Source organism: Spea bombifrons, chromosome 4 (genome assembly GCF_027358695.1).
Source record: "Spea bombifrons isolate aSpeBom1 chromosome 4, aSpeBom1.2.pri, whole genome shotgun sequence".
NCBI lineage: Eukaryota > Metazoa > Chordata > Amphibia > Anura > Pelobatidae > Spea > Spea bombifrons.
In genome coordinates, this window is record NC_071090.1 from 57,853,205 (window position 1) to 57,869,198 (window position 15,994).

The 15,994-nt window shown below is 38.6% G+C and overlaps 1 protein-coding gene across 2 annotated transcripts in view; it reads left to right on the plus strand.

Moving 5' to 3' along the window:
- Nucleotides 1-2,565: 2,565 nt before the first annotated feature.
- Nucleotides 2,566-15,994, plus strand: part of BRD1 (bromodomain containing 1) — a 44,493-nt gene continuing 31,064 nt past the window's right edge. Inside the window, exons 1-7 of one of the 2 annotated variants that reach the window (XM_053462134.1) lie at nt 2,566-2,876; nt 6,767-8,143; nt 11,574-11,730; nt 12,031-12,162; nt 12,286-12,414; nt 12,692-13,004; nt 13,530-13,793. In XM_053462134.1, the coding sequence (XP_053318109.1) occupies nt 6,777-8,143; nt 11,574-11,730; nt 12,031-12,162; nt 12,286-12,414; nt 12,692-13,004; nt 13,530-13,793 (2,362 nt within the window). In that variant the 5' untranslated portion in view covers nt 2,566-2,876; nt 6,767-6,776. The remainder of the gene's footprint in view (nt 2,877-6,766; nt 8,144-11,573; nt 11,731-12,030; nt 12,163-12,285; nt 12,415-12,691; nt 13,005-13,529; nt 13,794-15,994) is intronic. The other variant, XM_053462133.1, reaches the window with a different exon arrangement.

A 15,994-nucleotide genomic window follows, 5' to 3' on the forward strand; every position in this document is an offset into this window, starting at 1 on the left:
TTTCAAATTTTCATCATTTATAGGAAATTTAGATGATATGATCAAATAAATGAATTTTTTCTGGGGGGAAAAAGTGTGTGTGTACACTTAATAGGAGAGGAGGAAATTACCGCTAAACACGAGCACAGCAAAGGTGTTAAAACAGCCTTGGTCACGAAGGGTACAAAAAATGAAAAACAGTTTGGTCCTTAAGGGTTAAGAGTTAGGCAGACCTGGATCAACCATTATATTATGGAATTAATGTGATCACATGCAATAAATGGCAATTCAGTATCCTCCCTTTGGTCTTGTCAGAGAGAGTGGAGAAAGAGATACTGTATTGCTGAAAATAAACGTAATACAAATATCCTTTATTGTATTTTTAATGGCAAAGAAAGCCTTAAAATTCATGTGATTTAGGCAAGAAAAATATTGGATTATAATTGATGCATTCAGTGGTAAATTCACTTAACAGTGAGCTGCAGTTAGACAAACCTTTTCTCACGTCCTCCGTGCTACATCACCTTTATTATAACTGAGTGGTTAGTGAATAAATAAATAATAATAAATATATATTTATTTTTTTCCTTGTGTTCCATCATATATGATATGGACATATCGAAGTCGAGGGGTTGTCAGGAAAGATCACAATTCATTGAGAAGGTCCAATACTAGATGGGTTCTTCTTCCGATGTATTGTTAAATGGGCAGGGAGTGTTTAAGTAATCTCACTTATTTTATTATACATTATACAGTGTCAGCCAAGCTCTTACTGCAGCAAAAGGCTAAAACACAGCTATCTTATCTGCTTTTGTGTTAGTGAATAAACCGGTTATGTTGGTGAATTGAAGCAGGATTGAAATTAGACATCTTCTTTTCTTTGAGTGTGCATATGAGTGGTTGGCAAAAATGGTGGTTTTGATATATTCCCTCTTTATATTCTGGCTTTTTTTTTCGTTCAGGAAGATTCAAACTGGGGGTGGGGTCATGTTATAATCAAGCAAATACAGTAATTATGTATTTCTATGATTTTTAAAAGACCATACAAATAAGCCCTCTCGTCAGTAGGTTATGAAAGTCCCGGTCCCAAAGGGGTGAAAGTATTTACCCCTTAAATAGCATGCATTCTTAGTTGGTGGGGCTGAAAGGGACAACATAATGTATTTGTAATGGCCCCAGTTAATGGAACTGCAGGCACAATTGCTGAATTGGGCACAGAGAATACCAACACCAGACAGTGGACCAACAACTGATCTCCACTCAAATACTGGGGCATGTCCATCCATGACACCGCATCATCTTCTGCTTGTGGGTGTGTCTGGGCAGAGAATATAAAGAATAAATATGAAGAAAAACAAACAAACTTTGGTTCAAGATGTCTTGCTAGCTCCATTGGGTAAAATGAGCAAGCCTTGGGCTATGGAACAGGTGATTGGTGGTATATAGGATATGCTAGAGTTAATACATCTGGCGCTAAGGTGACGAGGTCACACATGCAGCGCGGAATGTTCTACGGTGCACTTGTGCCATGTTTTCAGCAGGAATTTTGAATATAAATATGGGGAGTGAAGTACAATCAGTCAGTGACCGACATGAACTGTGAAGTGTCCTCCTTCCCCCCCATACTTGTTCATTAATGTAATTTCTGTGATATAATAAATAACGCAGAATGTCAATTCCTGTGTTTATTTCATTGGTTGCCATGGCTTTCATTGAGGTAACCGTATTAAAGGTAGTGACCTGGTAAAGGTACAGTCAGTCTTCCCACGTACATGACGGTTGGCTGTTTCAGTAAAAAACAGTTCTTGCAACTATGTATATATAAAGTGGTTACATTGTATACTTTGTTGTGATAAAAGACAAACCACTGCTTCATTCATGTTTGTGTCAGGTATTCATTTGTATGGCCAACCTAATCCCCTTCCTCCCCATCTGGGTATGTATGTATGTATGTATGTATGTATGTATGTATGTAAGTAATCCCATGTATACATTTTGAGACTAGATTTGTGCCAGAGACGGTATAACAGGGCTGGATGTGAGTGTCATTTAGATACTTGAACACCATTTGTACGGAGACCCCTCCCATTGTTTTTTATTATTATAGGAGCCTAGTGATGTCAAAGGTAAGATATAAAAAGTACAATAGTTTCCGAACCCACTGCAAACGCCACATTTTAATTTACATTTCCTTTGGTTAAGTAGAGTAAAACTAGTGTGGTTCTGATGAATTTTGAGGTTTCCAATGTTACTTACAAACTACGATTGCCACAGGAATGAATGATGTATAAACGACATTGATGGCGTTCGCTGTAGTATTAAAGGTTCGTGCCGTTTCATCAAAAATCCACGAGTTGGGGTCCCGATATGCTGCAAACTAGCCCTTTTAATCTGGATGCGACTACAAGCAAACCGCATGTGTAACATTTTACATACTGCAAAAACATACATTACCTCTACCTTCGTGTCACCATGGTAACCGCTCATGCTAGCTAGTTTTGTTGCCTCACCTATCATGGCGGCACGTTGAAGTCTTGACGTAGTTACGTGCTATTCAGCGGAGAGGGGCGGTACGCGCACTGGTGAAACCGCATTGTTTGTTTCAAAGGAGGAATCTGGGCCGAGCCGTGGCCGCCGAGCAGAGACCTGGGGCGAGCTAGGGTGATCACACGGATCTCGGGGAAAGGTGGCGGTTTGTCGACTATTACTCCGTTTCTTATTAACGGCTGCTGCACCAGGGCAGGAATCGTAGGCTAGAAGCGCTGGAGAGTCGTGAAATCTTTTGTGAGCGGGGCCGCGGCTCGTTCGCGGCGGTATCCGCCGTCGGAGGGAGGCTCGAGAGAGCGATCGGTCGCCATTAGCCGCTAACGAGCCTGTCAACTGTCCGCTTCACACAGGTAATGGCTGGGAATATTGCTGTCTAATGCTAAACTCTGAAAATCGTCCCCGGCCCTTTTGCCTGCGCAGAGCCGAGCTCTTCCCTCCTCCTTCTCTTGTCCGCTGCCGGCGTCAGTGGAAGGAGGATCGCTCCTTGTTTCTGCTGTGTGTGTACTCTGCTTTGTGCAGTTGTTTTGTCAGACGCCATGTTTGTGGAATCCTGTCTTGATTCGGCCTTTAGCCGGGGGATTGAGCTGCGGGGAAAGCGGAGTTTGGTTTGGCTCGTCAGAACCCTCTCCGTGGTCCCTGTAACGGCCACCCATTGATTTGAACGGGCCCGGGAAAGTGTTTGGTGCAGTGACGTCACGGCACTGGCTGCAACCCCAGCATTGGGGGGACCTTAACTCTTCAGCTGCCAGGGGGTCAAAAATAGTGGCAGGCACCAGACACCTCCTAACTCCAGTTATAGAGCGAGCTGGGGCGGCCGCAGCAAAGGCAGCTTGTAAGTTACGGGTAACCCTTCTCGTTGGCTTTGGTTCTGTGTGACTCACGCTGCGATTTAATTTTCATAACTCTTGGTGTATTCACGTCTACTCACAAATCGCAACTTACTGAGAAGATGCGCCCAAGAGCTCTTTGGGGTTCTCGGCTGTGGAGCCCATGTGGCGGCTACTTGTACATACACGCTTCCGTGCAGTGTAAACCAGTGAGGGATGTTCTAATGTATACATTCTAGAGTTTCTCCCCCCATTTCCCTCTCTGTTAACTTGTCACTTTGGTGTAGTTGTTTTGGTCCGTGTTATGATAGTATGCGGCGTCACGTGCTGTTTAAATCTGGCGGGTAGCTCCGTGCGCTAGTCCAAAAGGTAACCTGTGGTAAACTCACTACACCTATCTGCCCGTGTGGATTCGCACGGTTATGCCGTGGCTCACCAACGTGTTGCTATGTGTGTTTTTGTAACCGAATTGCTACTTTTAAGCTTGGCGTCCCTGGGAGTTATCAGTCATTGTTTTTTACAGCAGCCTGGCAGTAATATCACGCTCCGTACTAACCACAGAAACCAGTTCCCTACATCAAACTGTTTCACCAGCCCCTTCCTTTTACTCTCCGCTTCCTAACCGCTGCTTTGCATGTACATTGCATGCATGGGCGCTCTCTATGAGATTGGCTCCCCTCTGTGAAATTCAGGACATAGATATATGCTATGTTTTCTATTAATAGTATATGTCACCGCTGTGTTTTCTAAGTACAACTGTATCTGTGTCACATTTAATATTCCTGGTAATAATTCAGTTCCGGTTTTCGTTCAAAGACAAAAAAAATGGGCCATTATACTATAATTTTTCCTAATTTTAAATTATTTTTGATAGTTTCAGTAAGAATAATACTAGGTAGTATTCTCACTGTCCTGGTCAATATTTTAAAGGGTACAAACGTCTCGAATGTCAAATTTTCCAGTCAATTTTGGAAACTAAACCTTTTTTACCTTTTATTTACCTTTTTTTTTTTTTTAACCCCACATAAACATTAATTTAATGCTGTTTGAATACACTGTGATACAGTTTGTCAAGAAGAGCTTTTCTTAACAGTACATAAGGCCATGTGCAGACGTCGCCTCAGGTGATCCCAGGTACAACTAACAATGTTTGTGTCAGATCTATTCTATACTCATGTGAGGAGTAGCAGAACGACACCCGAAATATCTGCTCCGTAGCATAAAACACACGGTCTTAAAATACGTGTGGTTTAGGCAAGATAAATTTTGGATTATAATTGATGCATTCAGTGGTTAATTCATTAACCACAGTGAGCTGCAGTTAGACAAACCTTTTCACATGTCCTCAGTGCTACATCACCTTTATTATGACAGAGTGGTTAGTGAATAAACTATTTGGTTAGTCAGATATATCTATATATAGATATATCTATATATAGATATATCTATATATAGATATATCTATATCCTTCTATATCCTTATGTTTTATCATACATGATATGGACATATCGAAGTCCAGGAGTTGTCAGGAAAGTTAGCAGATTTGTTTGTGCTTTAACTCGCGCACAATTCATTGAGAAGGACCAATACTAGATGGGTTCTTCTTCCGATGTATAGTTGGATGGGCTGATTTAATTATACATTATACAGTGTCAGCCAAGCTCTTACGGCAGCGAAAGGTCAATGAGAGCTAAAATACGCTTATCTGCTTTCACGTTGGTGAATAAACCCGGTTATGTTGGTGAATTGAAGCAGGAGTGAAATTAGACATGTTGCCATTGATGGCTATCTTCTTTTCTATCATCAGTAATACAGTTCTATTTCCATGTCTTACTGTTTTCTTTTCACCTGTGTGTTACACACTTAATGCTAAATTTAATAAAATAAAATAGGCCAGGAATCCTTATTACAAAGTGCCCCGAAATTCTATTGTCAATAAGGATTCCAATGCATATTCCCAGCCCTCTGCTCCAAACAACTATTCCTTGCACTACTTTTATGCGTGTTCCAGTCATCTCATCACTTGTGCGTAATAATACAATATTATATCAAAGGATTGGGATCCTGTAATGGTAATAAGCTAACTGCAGGAATTTTTATCTTTAATACCCAGTAATTGATTTTTCACAAGAAGTACCATAAAATAAATATATATATTTTTTTTTTTTTACATAATACACGTCTTATGAAATAGAATGTGTCCTATAGTGCTTGTTATATGCTGATGTGAGCAATGGTGTATATAGTTGATAATTGTCAGCAATATTTTTTTGGGAGCCAAGACTTAAGTTCAGCCCCAATATCTTTGGATGTTATATACAAAAGTGATTCTGTTTTGAAGTGAGTGGTCTTATTAACTTAAACAGAAATGTAGTAAGCCAATATGTACAACTTTTTTATTGGTTGCTGAAGTGGTAACACCACTTTTCAAACTTTGCACTTTTACACTTTACACGCAAGAAATAATTCACTCTTGAATGACTGTTGATAAACTTGAAGAATGTGTTAATCCAACAGATACATTTAAGACCCAGCACGTTTTTCTTGAGAGCAAGTAAGTGGGCTGTCTGTATACAGGCTCATTAATACTTTGATACTTGGCCTTTGTTCTATCCTCTCTTCTGCTGATTTCTATTATTTCTGAATGGCCATTTAAGTTAGACCCACTGTCCAGAAATTCCCATTAGCCTTCTCTAGTTTACATAAACATTTTTTTTCATACTGAACAGTGTTATGCGTCTCCCCCCCCTTATTTAAACTTGACACACTTTGATGTAGTCTTCAAGGTATAAGCCTATAATGAACATAATAAGCAGTTGACTGTTGAAATAGCCTGAACACTTTTAGCTTGTGCCAGCCTTTAAGTGAAGCATTATAGATAGTTTAATGTAACACATACTGCAAACATAGAAATAATGTTTTATATTGTAGAGCACTAGGTATGTTGGCATTTTATATAGAGCTATCCTGTTATGCAGCACTGTACAATGGGTAAACAGGACTTAACAAGCAGTGCATACGAACTTGAACTTAAAGAAACAGAGGGGCCTGCTCAAAAGAGCTTACAATCTAGAAGTAAAATTTTAGCTTTTAGTCGTTTGCATGATCGTATTTGCATTTTCAATTTATTACATAGCATAAACCATTTTTTTTTATTTTATATTAATCAGTTCTACCATTAAACACTAATAACCATGTGGCTATATATAAAAGCAGTTAAGTACTTTAAAATTTATTTTAGGCTTTTTTTTGTGTGTGCTATTTTTCATACTTTCATTGCTGCTGAACTGCCTTTCATTTTTTTCTTGTTTGCAATGTTTTCCTTTCATCAAATACACGGTAATATTGTCATTTCACTATAAAAGTTTAAGATTATGCATTATTTTTAATGTCCATTTTTAATGTCTTGCAGGTCTGTCAAAATGAGGCGAAAAGGACGTTGGCACAGGGTTTCTGCACCACCCAGAACATCTACATCCCCATGCAGTGTTAAACATTCCCCCACCAGGGAAACCTTGACATATGCCCAAGCCCAGAGAATGGTCGAGATAGAAATTGAAGGCCGTCTGCACAGGATCAGTATTTTTGATCCTTTGGATATAATTTCTGACGATGATCTCACTGCTCAAGAAATGACTGAATGCAACAGCAATAAAGAGAATAGTGAGCAACCGCCACAAGTTTGTCTACGGTCAAAAAGGCATAAAGCTTGTAATGGTAAAAAGAAAAGTGAAGTTCTTCCAGTCGCACATGGAAATTCTACCACAAGCGTTCTCCCAGAGCCCAAAGTACGTGTCATTGAATGTAGTCCCCCCTCTGCTCCCAACAGACCTGCTGCCTACTATAAATTTCAAGAAAAATCATCAGAAGAGCTAGATAAAGAAGTAGAATACGACATGGATGAAGAAGACTATGCATGGTTGGAAATAATAAACGAGAGACGCAAAAGCGAAGGATTTTCTGTAGTTTCTCAAGACATATTTGAGTTCCTCATGGACAGGTTTGAGAAAGAATCTTACTGTGAAAATCAAAAACAGGGTGACCAGCAGTCACTGATTGACGAAGATGCAGTTTGTTGTATATGCATGGATGGGGAATGTCAAAACAGTAATGTTATTTTGTTTTGTGATATGTGTAACTTAGCAGTACATCAGGAGTGTTACGGGGTGCCATACATACCTGAAGGGCAGTGGCTTTGTAGGCATTGTCTTCAGGCCCGTAATATACCTATTGAGTGTGTGTTGTGCCCAAACAAGGGAGGTGCCTTCAAAAAGACTGATGATGATCGATGGGGACATGTTGTCTGTGCTCTCTGGATACCTGAAGTTGGGTTTGCAAATACAGTTTTTATTGAGCCCATAGATGGTGTAAGTAACATTCCCCCCGCGAGATGGAAACTAACTTGCTACCTCTGCAAGCAAAAAGGTATAGGTGCCTGCATCCAGTGCCATAAGGCCAACTGCTATACTGCGTTCCATGTCACCTGTGCTCAGAAGGCTGGACTGTACATGAAGATGGAACCAGTTAAAGAAGTGACTGGAAGCAGCACAACATTCTCTGTTAAAAAGACTGCTTACTGTGATGCCCACACTCCATCAGGATGTGTGAGGAGGCCATTAAATATTTATGAAGAGCCAGATTCCAAAAATGGCATTTGTAGAAGAAGTAGTGACAGATCAGTCAGGTCATCGTCAAAAGTGAGGAAAAAAGCTCAGAAAGCAAAGAAAGAAGAAACTGAGACTTGCGCCATTCTCCCAACAGTCACAGTACCGGATATTCCACCGCAAACGTAAGTTGGCAAATATCAGTAATGCTATACAGGGGATTCCGATTTACAAAATAGATAGTAGGAGCCTAAAGCAACACTTTGTGCTGACAAAAATCTATTTAAGAACGTGTCTTGCAAGAGTTTTACAGTACATCCTTGTATATCTTGGTGAAGAAATATGGCATATGGGGTTGCTACAAATTTAGTTTAAAATATATCATTTGTTCACTCTAGTGCTGCCCTACATATTATATAAACCTTCACCAGACAGTAGACGGATATAACTAAAACCACTTGACTCTAAGTCCTCCATAATGAAATCCTTGGAGGTTTTACATGGTTCTTTTTTTGGTTCTGTTCAAGTGCGGATCACAAATCAGAAACAAATCTTTTTGGTATACCATACGTTGTCATGATTGCATCGTTATAGTATATGTCCTTGTATATTTTGTTATGCAAATGCAACCTGACAGACGAGTTGCTCATGACATTTATTTATAGATCATGTTTAAATTGCTACTTATACTTTTGGCAGTATAGGTTTCCCCCCTCTTCCAGAAGAAACACTATGCAATGAAGTGAAGCTTTCCCTTTGTTGACATTGGCACGATAGCCTGTTTGGCATGGTTCCATGCAGGTGGCATTGGAATGGAGCCACTGTATTCTGTAGTGAACACGTTGGCCAGGAGAGAATATACTAAGGGTGCATGTTAGCACATCTCTTTCCTAATTTCGTTCACTGAACTGATGCTTTTGGAGGCGATTATTACACAAACAGTGTTTCTTTGAGGAATGCTGCTCATGTGTTGAGTAGGTGAAGCACATGGTTAGCAGGTTAGCAAGACTAAGTGGCCAGTCGTGGTATTTTTTTTTTTTTTTTATGATTGTGCCACTGCTTCATCTATGAGTCAACCCCTTTATCTTAAATATGAAAATCTATATGGTGAAGTGTAGAATAAGATTCACTGGTATCTAGCAAGGTTACACCACCCAGTTGAAAAGCTACCTTTGTTTTTGCTAACTTTGTTTATTTTAGTTTCAATAAAATTTGCAAAAGGACAAAAATTTACAGAACTGGTCCACAAAAGTTAAGATGGTTGTCACGGTCTGGACTACTTGCCAAGCCGTGACTGTGTGGAGGGCATGGTCATGAAGGGGTTAATAGCACCAGGCCTCTGGATTTACTAACTTCACCCCTTAACAAGGCATCAGTTATACCAAATTAACCCCCAAATCCTGCCTGTAGTCTGCCACCACTCACGATTTTGATACCGGATTCGTGAGAAATCCGAATTAGAACCTTTATCCCTATATATATATATATATATATATCAACCCACCCCGGGCAAACAACATATATATATATCCTGTAAAACTTAATAACAATACGGTAACGTGTTATCCTCTCTTAGGGTTTGTGGATATCGATACTAGAGCCCAAAGACAGACTTGGGTTATGAATATTTTAATAACAAAAATACAAAGATTACACAGTGCCAGAATTACAAAAAACAAGACATACAAAATAAAAATAAAACGGCAAACAGTTCTTAAAAACAATGGGACTTAAACACAGGACCCTCACTCACGAGTTTCTCCAATAAGCAGGCCTGTGGGAACTCCTTAAGTCCAGACGGTTCTTACGATGTTGTTCCGATCAGAGTATATCATGGAGTTCTGCTTTGAGGTCGCTGCATTGTCCCTAAATCAGACTTTTGCAAGCAAACGCCCCTCTGACCACATGACTGATTATATGACACCATCCCCAAGAATCGGGTCCCATCTTTGATGTGCCAAAAAGTTATGGTGGGGTAAAGGTGATGGAAGCCCCCTCACTTAAGATAGGAATGGAATTCCTATAACTAAGGATCGTTATCTGTTAGGCCATGAATCACCACAGGGGTCCTTTGGGAAGATGACACCTCTAGCCAGAACAGATAGAGGGCATTCACAAAGAAACACATTAAATCAACCTCAGAAACTAACCACCTCTGCTGGGTTACCCTTCCATGCATCCACTACATTATATGAGTTAATCATGACAATGGTAACATAGAATTACTACATAAAGTCAGTTCTAAATTAAGCAAATAGGTGCTGTAGCTTGTTCATCAGAATACTGTTGCAGATAGTGTTGTCAGCTGGAAATGGGTGTAAATGTTAGAATATATAGTTGAGTAAAGTGATTTTAGAGTAATAAAGCATGTGTTTTGGGAACCTATTGGATTGGCAGCTCTTCTCCAATTTGTAGCATATTAACAATTCAAACTATTCTGCAAACACAAGTTCACAAATAGAGACTGAATACAAACTTGTGCAGTTATAGTACAGATTATAATTTGTATTTATAATGTGAAATGCCAGAGGGCTGTTCTGGCATCTCAAGGATACTGAAGTAAAAGTCAGTGTGCTTCTCAATTCTTCGAATCGGATAAAGATGGCACACAGAATGAAGTGAAGAAGTGAAAGTGGTAAAGAAAAGGGATTTAAAAAAAAAAAAAGGCACTTCCGGCAAAACAATTATTTGTAAATAGACTTATGTAACTTACCAGTAAGAGCAGTTTTAAGTGAATTACTGCACACGGAAGGTCTTTCGAGAGTGTGTGTATTAGATATAAGTGAGCAGTTCATTCTAGCATGTACTTTAACCAACTTTCTATGCACCTTTTAATGCTTTTCTGTGATCATCTCACTGGAAAGTGTGTGTTTGTGGGGCAGTGAGTCCTGAGGTGTATTGCATTCTAAACTTATTACACTTCACACGTTTAGGACCATAGGTCGTAATCTAAAACGAGTGCATCTTCATCTTAGATGGAATTTAAAAAATGTACTTTACTGAGAGGCTGGTAGTTAAGTGGAACAGCCTCTCAGCAGAAATGGAAGAATTTAAGTGCATAGGATAGACATATGGCTCCTGAATTTAAGACAAGCCCAAATGCTGATTAAGGTTTGATAGGAAAGACTGGCAGACAAGGTGGGACCAATGGGTATTATCTGCTGAGGAATTCTATATGCTTACAATGCAGTATCTTATGATTTTTTTTTTATAAATCTAATCTTTTATAAAAGTCTGCAATCATGTTGTGTTTTTTTTTCTCTCCCCTCTGTCTTGGTAAATAATTTTCTTCCTAATTCTTCAACATATGCTGAACAAACAGCTCTTCCTAGGTATATATCTCTAAAAGGATAGCGTGTCAATTATAGCGCTTGGATACTACTTCTATGAAAAATTGATTTGTTAGTGTATAAGATTCATCGAAAGCTTCTTCCCTGGGCAGTGCAGCACTATAACTTGTCATCTCTAAATGATTGTTACAAACCTTTATGTATTCTTATGTTTATTTAATTATATATTTGTGTGTGTGAGATAAATATACGTTGTAATTGAAATATCTAAATGAAAAAAAAAATCTCCAGAGTAAGAACATGTATTTGTTTGCATTTGTTTTAGAATTAATAAAATAATGAACCAAGTATCTGTTCAACGGAAAAAACAGTTTGTTGAGAAAGTACACAGTTACTGGCTCCTGAAACGAATTTCTAGGAATGGCATTCCCTTATTGAGGAGGCTTCAGTCCAGCTTACAATCACAGAGAAATATTCAACAGGTAACCTGTCTTTGTTCTTAACCAGTTCTCAATACAATCAATTTTCCATTACACTGTTAGATTATCATTTTATCTGTATATTTACTAACAATTTTAGGCTTTTTCGCTATGGACCTTAAGCAAGGACACTTTTTTTTAATGTATAGGCTGTTATTGAATGTATATTGAAAATATATTGGATATTAAATATACCGTAGTATTGAAAGTATGTTTTCCAGTAGTCTTCTGTCCATTTTCTTAGTGTTCTTTAAAAATCATGTTTTGAACTATAATTGTAGCTTTTTCTTTTTTTTTTCCTAGAGGGAAGATGACGAAGAAGTACAGTCCTTGAAAAAGAAATTAAAATATTGGCAGCGGTTAAGACATGATCTTGAAAGAGCGAGGTTATTAATCGAACTCATACGTAAACGGGAAAAGCTAAAGCGTGAACAGGCAAGTTCTGTGTCAAGTTTTTCCCCTAATTACAATATGATGACCCCCCCTCCAAAAAAAAAAACACTGCTTTCCTTATGACTTGTTTGGAAATGGCTAGAAAGATATTTTTGGATGTTTTAGGTTAAAGTGGAACAGGTTGCTATGGAGCTCCAGCTGACGCCGTTGACTGTATTGCTGCGATCTCTTCTTGAACAGCTACAGGAAAAAGATCCTGCTCGAATATTTGCTCATCCTGTTAGTCTCACAGAGGTCAGTTGTTTTTTTCTTAAGGCCCTGATTTATGTTTATTAGATTTGTTAAAGTACATTTTGCGTTGCATATCAAAATGCTCTTCCAACAATACACAATATGACAGTCATGCAGGTATGCTTGTGTATAAATACTTATATAAATAATAAATATATATATATATATTATTATATATATATAATAAATATAATAGTTTTGTTGGGAGAGTTCCTGTCGTGATTAGTTTCATTTTGTGTGTCTGTATAAAATGGTTAAATGTCATTTTTTAATATTACAGGTGCCAGATTACTTAGACCACATTAAGCATCCCATGGATTTTTCTACCATGAAAAAACGGTTAGAAGATCAGAGATATAAGAACCTTAATGAATTTGAAGAGGACTTTAATTTGATCATTGAGAACTGTATGAAATACAATGCAAAGGACACCATTTTCTTTAGAGCTGCCGTGAGGTTACGAGATCAGGGGGGTGTTTTATTGCGGCAAGCGAGACGGGATGTTAATGCCATTGGCTTTGATGATGAAACAGGCATGCATTTACCCGAAAGACCAAAAACCGAACCACCACAGCAGTTTACATGGGATGATGGTAAGTCACTAGCATATTTTCTCTGGTGTGTGGTGTATTTAGTACATATATGCATTGACTTCATGATTAGCAATGTTTCCTTTCTTCTGATGGTTACATGATTTGATGCCTCGATAGCTATGTATTGTTTTAATCCGTTTACGTATCATACCTGCTACTGCGTTCTGTTTGTAGTGAAAGAAAAGACGTATCCCGTATGTAACGTTGCTCACATTTCCCTTTTAAGGATTTTTTTTTCTCATTTACTGTATTCCCAATTGGTAAATATACTACCGGTTTCCAATTTTTGTCCTGACGTTTCCTTTAAAAACATACATTTCTGGTAGAACATTTCATGTTGGTAAGTAAGGGTTCTGGCTAGTACAAAGCTCCCAAATGTGTGGAGTCTAAACTGGCAATAATTCTGAATCAAGTTACTTTAAAATCAATGAGATGGAGCATACTGGCTACTGTAAGCTCTTTTTAAAGTACACAACCCCTTATTCCACACACAAATTTGAAATGTTTTTTTTATTTTATTTTCAGTTGACAAGCTACTGAACCCTGACAACAGAGCGCACATGTCCTTGGAGGAACAACTGAAAGAGCTCCTGGAAAAACTAGACATGACATTTGCAATGAAATCAAGTGGATCAAGAAGTAAACGATTAAAGTTGCTTAAAAAAGAAATTAATAACATACGTCAAATGCTGTCGCAGCAACACGTCCAGCCTCCGCAAATAGAATCTGGTATTGGAAGCTTTGAAGAGGAGAATGGATCAATAATAGAAAACGATGGTGAAGAGGATGGTAAGAAAATGTTCTGTCAATATCATTGTGTATTAAAAACAGGCACCTTTTCTTTAGCTATATGCACCTAAGCATGCGTTTTGTAATGTATGTCAAGTGTTTTTAGTTCAGTTAATACAATATTTAGACTATATATAACATATCTTTACTAATCAAGGATGGTTTGCTGCATTGTTCAGACTTTGCATGTTGTATAAACGAGCATCGACATTTCAGAGTGTCCTTATCGCTGTCGCAAATGTTGCAGGTTTTGTAACTGCCTTCAATTCTTTTAAATCTAAACCATTTGCAGATTTTACTTTGCCATGATTTCACAGCAATCAGTTGGCAAATACATACATGGAATATTTTAGCCTGTAACAAACTTACAACAACATGTTCAGTTTTTCCACTTTGTGAACCTGTTTCTTAGTGTTGAGCTTTCAGCAGCCTGACTTGGACTTCTGCTTTGATAACTTTAGTGGAATCTGTGTGTCAGATGTAAAAGGTTTGTATGTTACTTTTGTGGCTTGATGTGTTGATTTGTTATTGATGCAGGCTGGGTTGTCACTTAAGATGTCCAATTTTATTTTCTTTTACAATATAGTTGTTTAATGGTTCATTTTAGTTGTGTGAATCATTGGTTATGGTGCTTGCTACAGCTTAGGCTGTATTTAAATGCACCCTGGTTGAAGTTTATGGACTGAGAAGTTATAAAAATTTAGAGCTTTAGATCTGATCTAAGTCTCCTTTTTGAGGAACGATCCTGTGCGTTTTAAGACCTTTTCACCAATGTTTTGGGTCTTCTGACCTCAGCAGGCAGAGTGAATTCCTTAAAAGATTTAACAGTAGGTGCATTATTGCCCGTTGCATTTTCTGAGTTTCTTTTTTTTTTTTTTCTCAAGCTACGGAATAAGCAACAGAACAAAGTGATTTACATAGAAATGCAAAGGCCATGCAGAATGTTCTTCACATCTTAGATTTCCTCCAATTGCAGACAGTACATATCAGCCATGCAAAAGTAATACATGGTATTTGTGCCGGTGCTGTAGAGGACACTCTCTCATGCCTGACATAATTTTATAAACATAGCAAATTTCTAGCTAATGATATCTTTAACACTACAATTACAGCCCCTCGAAGCCTCGTCCAGCAATGTGGTTTTGAGTTTCTTAGCACATTATAAAAACTTTCTATAACCTTTGCGTCTACAATCAGACTAAAGTAGTATAATGTTTTCATGCATAATAATGACTGTTTAAGGGTTAGGAAGGCGTCTTGCATGAATACCAAAAATTGTAACCGTTTTCTTAGGGCAGATCCTGCCATAAATTTTATCTAGAATCCTGGATAGACTCCAACAAAAAGCTAGGGGAATGAGGAGTGAGGATGAGGAGCACCCGAACAGGGCATCTTGAAAGGATGCCAGATACACTGACTTTGGGTGCCTTAAAACCTTACAGGGCACCAAGCATTGGGGTCACATGAAGGATGCAGCGCCTAGCATCTTCAGAGTTATGATTTAAGAAAAACTGTTAAATTTCCATAGTAGAATCTCATGAGGATGTTATGTGCTGACGGTGCGACCCTCAGAATGATAGGAAACAAGACAGAAGGGGCTTAAACAGGGCCCCAGAAATAACAATGGGTGACTTGCTATCAGGTAGCTAGGGGTGTTTCATACCTGTGATTTGTGATAACAAATATCACTCTAGAGCTATTAATGTACAAAGTACCACAACAACAAAATATGACATTAAAATATCAGACAGGAGGTCGCTGCCAGCTTTTTGGGCCCAGATCACTGGCTTCACACTCCTCTGACATAACACCAAATGACAATCTAGAGACAAGGAGAGAAAAACATTGTATTTCCTGGAACCTCGTTTTGACGCGACTCACGATTCTTTCTCGTGGCAGCGAGTCGTCGGGTGAACAGGCTTTTGGTTAAGGTGTAGTTGTTCTGAGCCCTGTGGGGAGGAGAGTGTTAAGTGAGCATGCGGGCTGGATTTTCAATCAATCCTTTCACACCCATGCACCCCTCAGTCACTGAGAGCCAGCACAATTTATTGCAAACCATTCTAGGTTTTGCACGTAAGGGAACATAGTGACTTATCATTCTGGCTTCTGGTAAACAGTGGCCTGACACTCTGATTAATGAAATCTGCCAAGGGAAGGATTTCATTTAAACAAAATACTGCCATAAAGAATCAGCTCAGTTT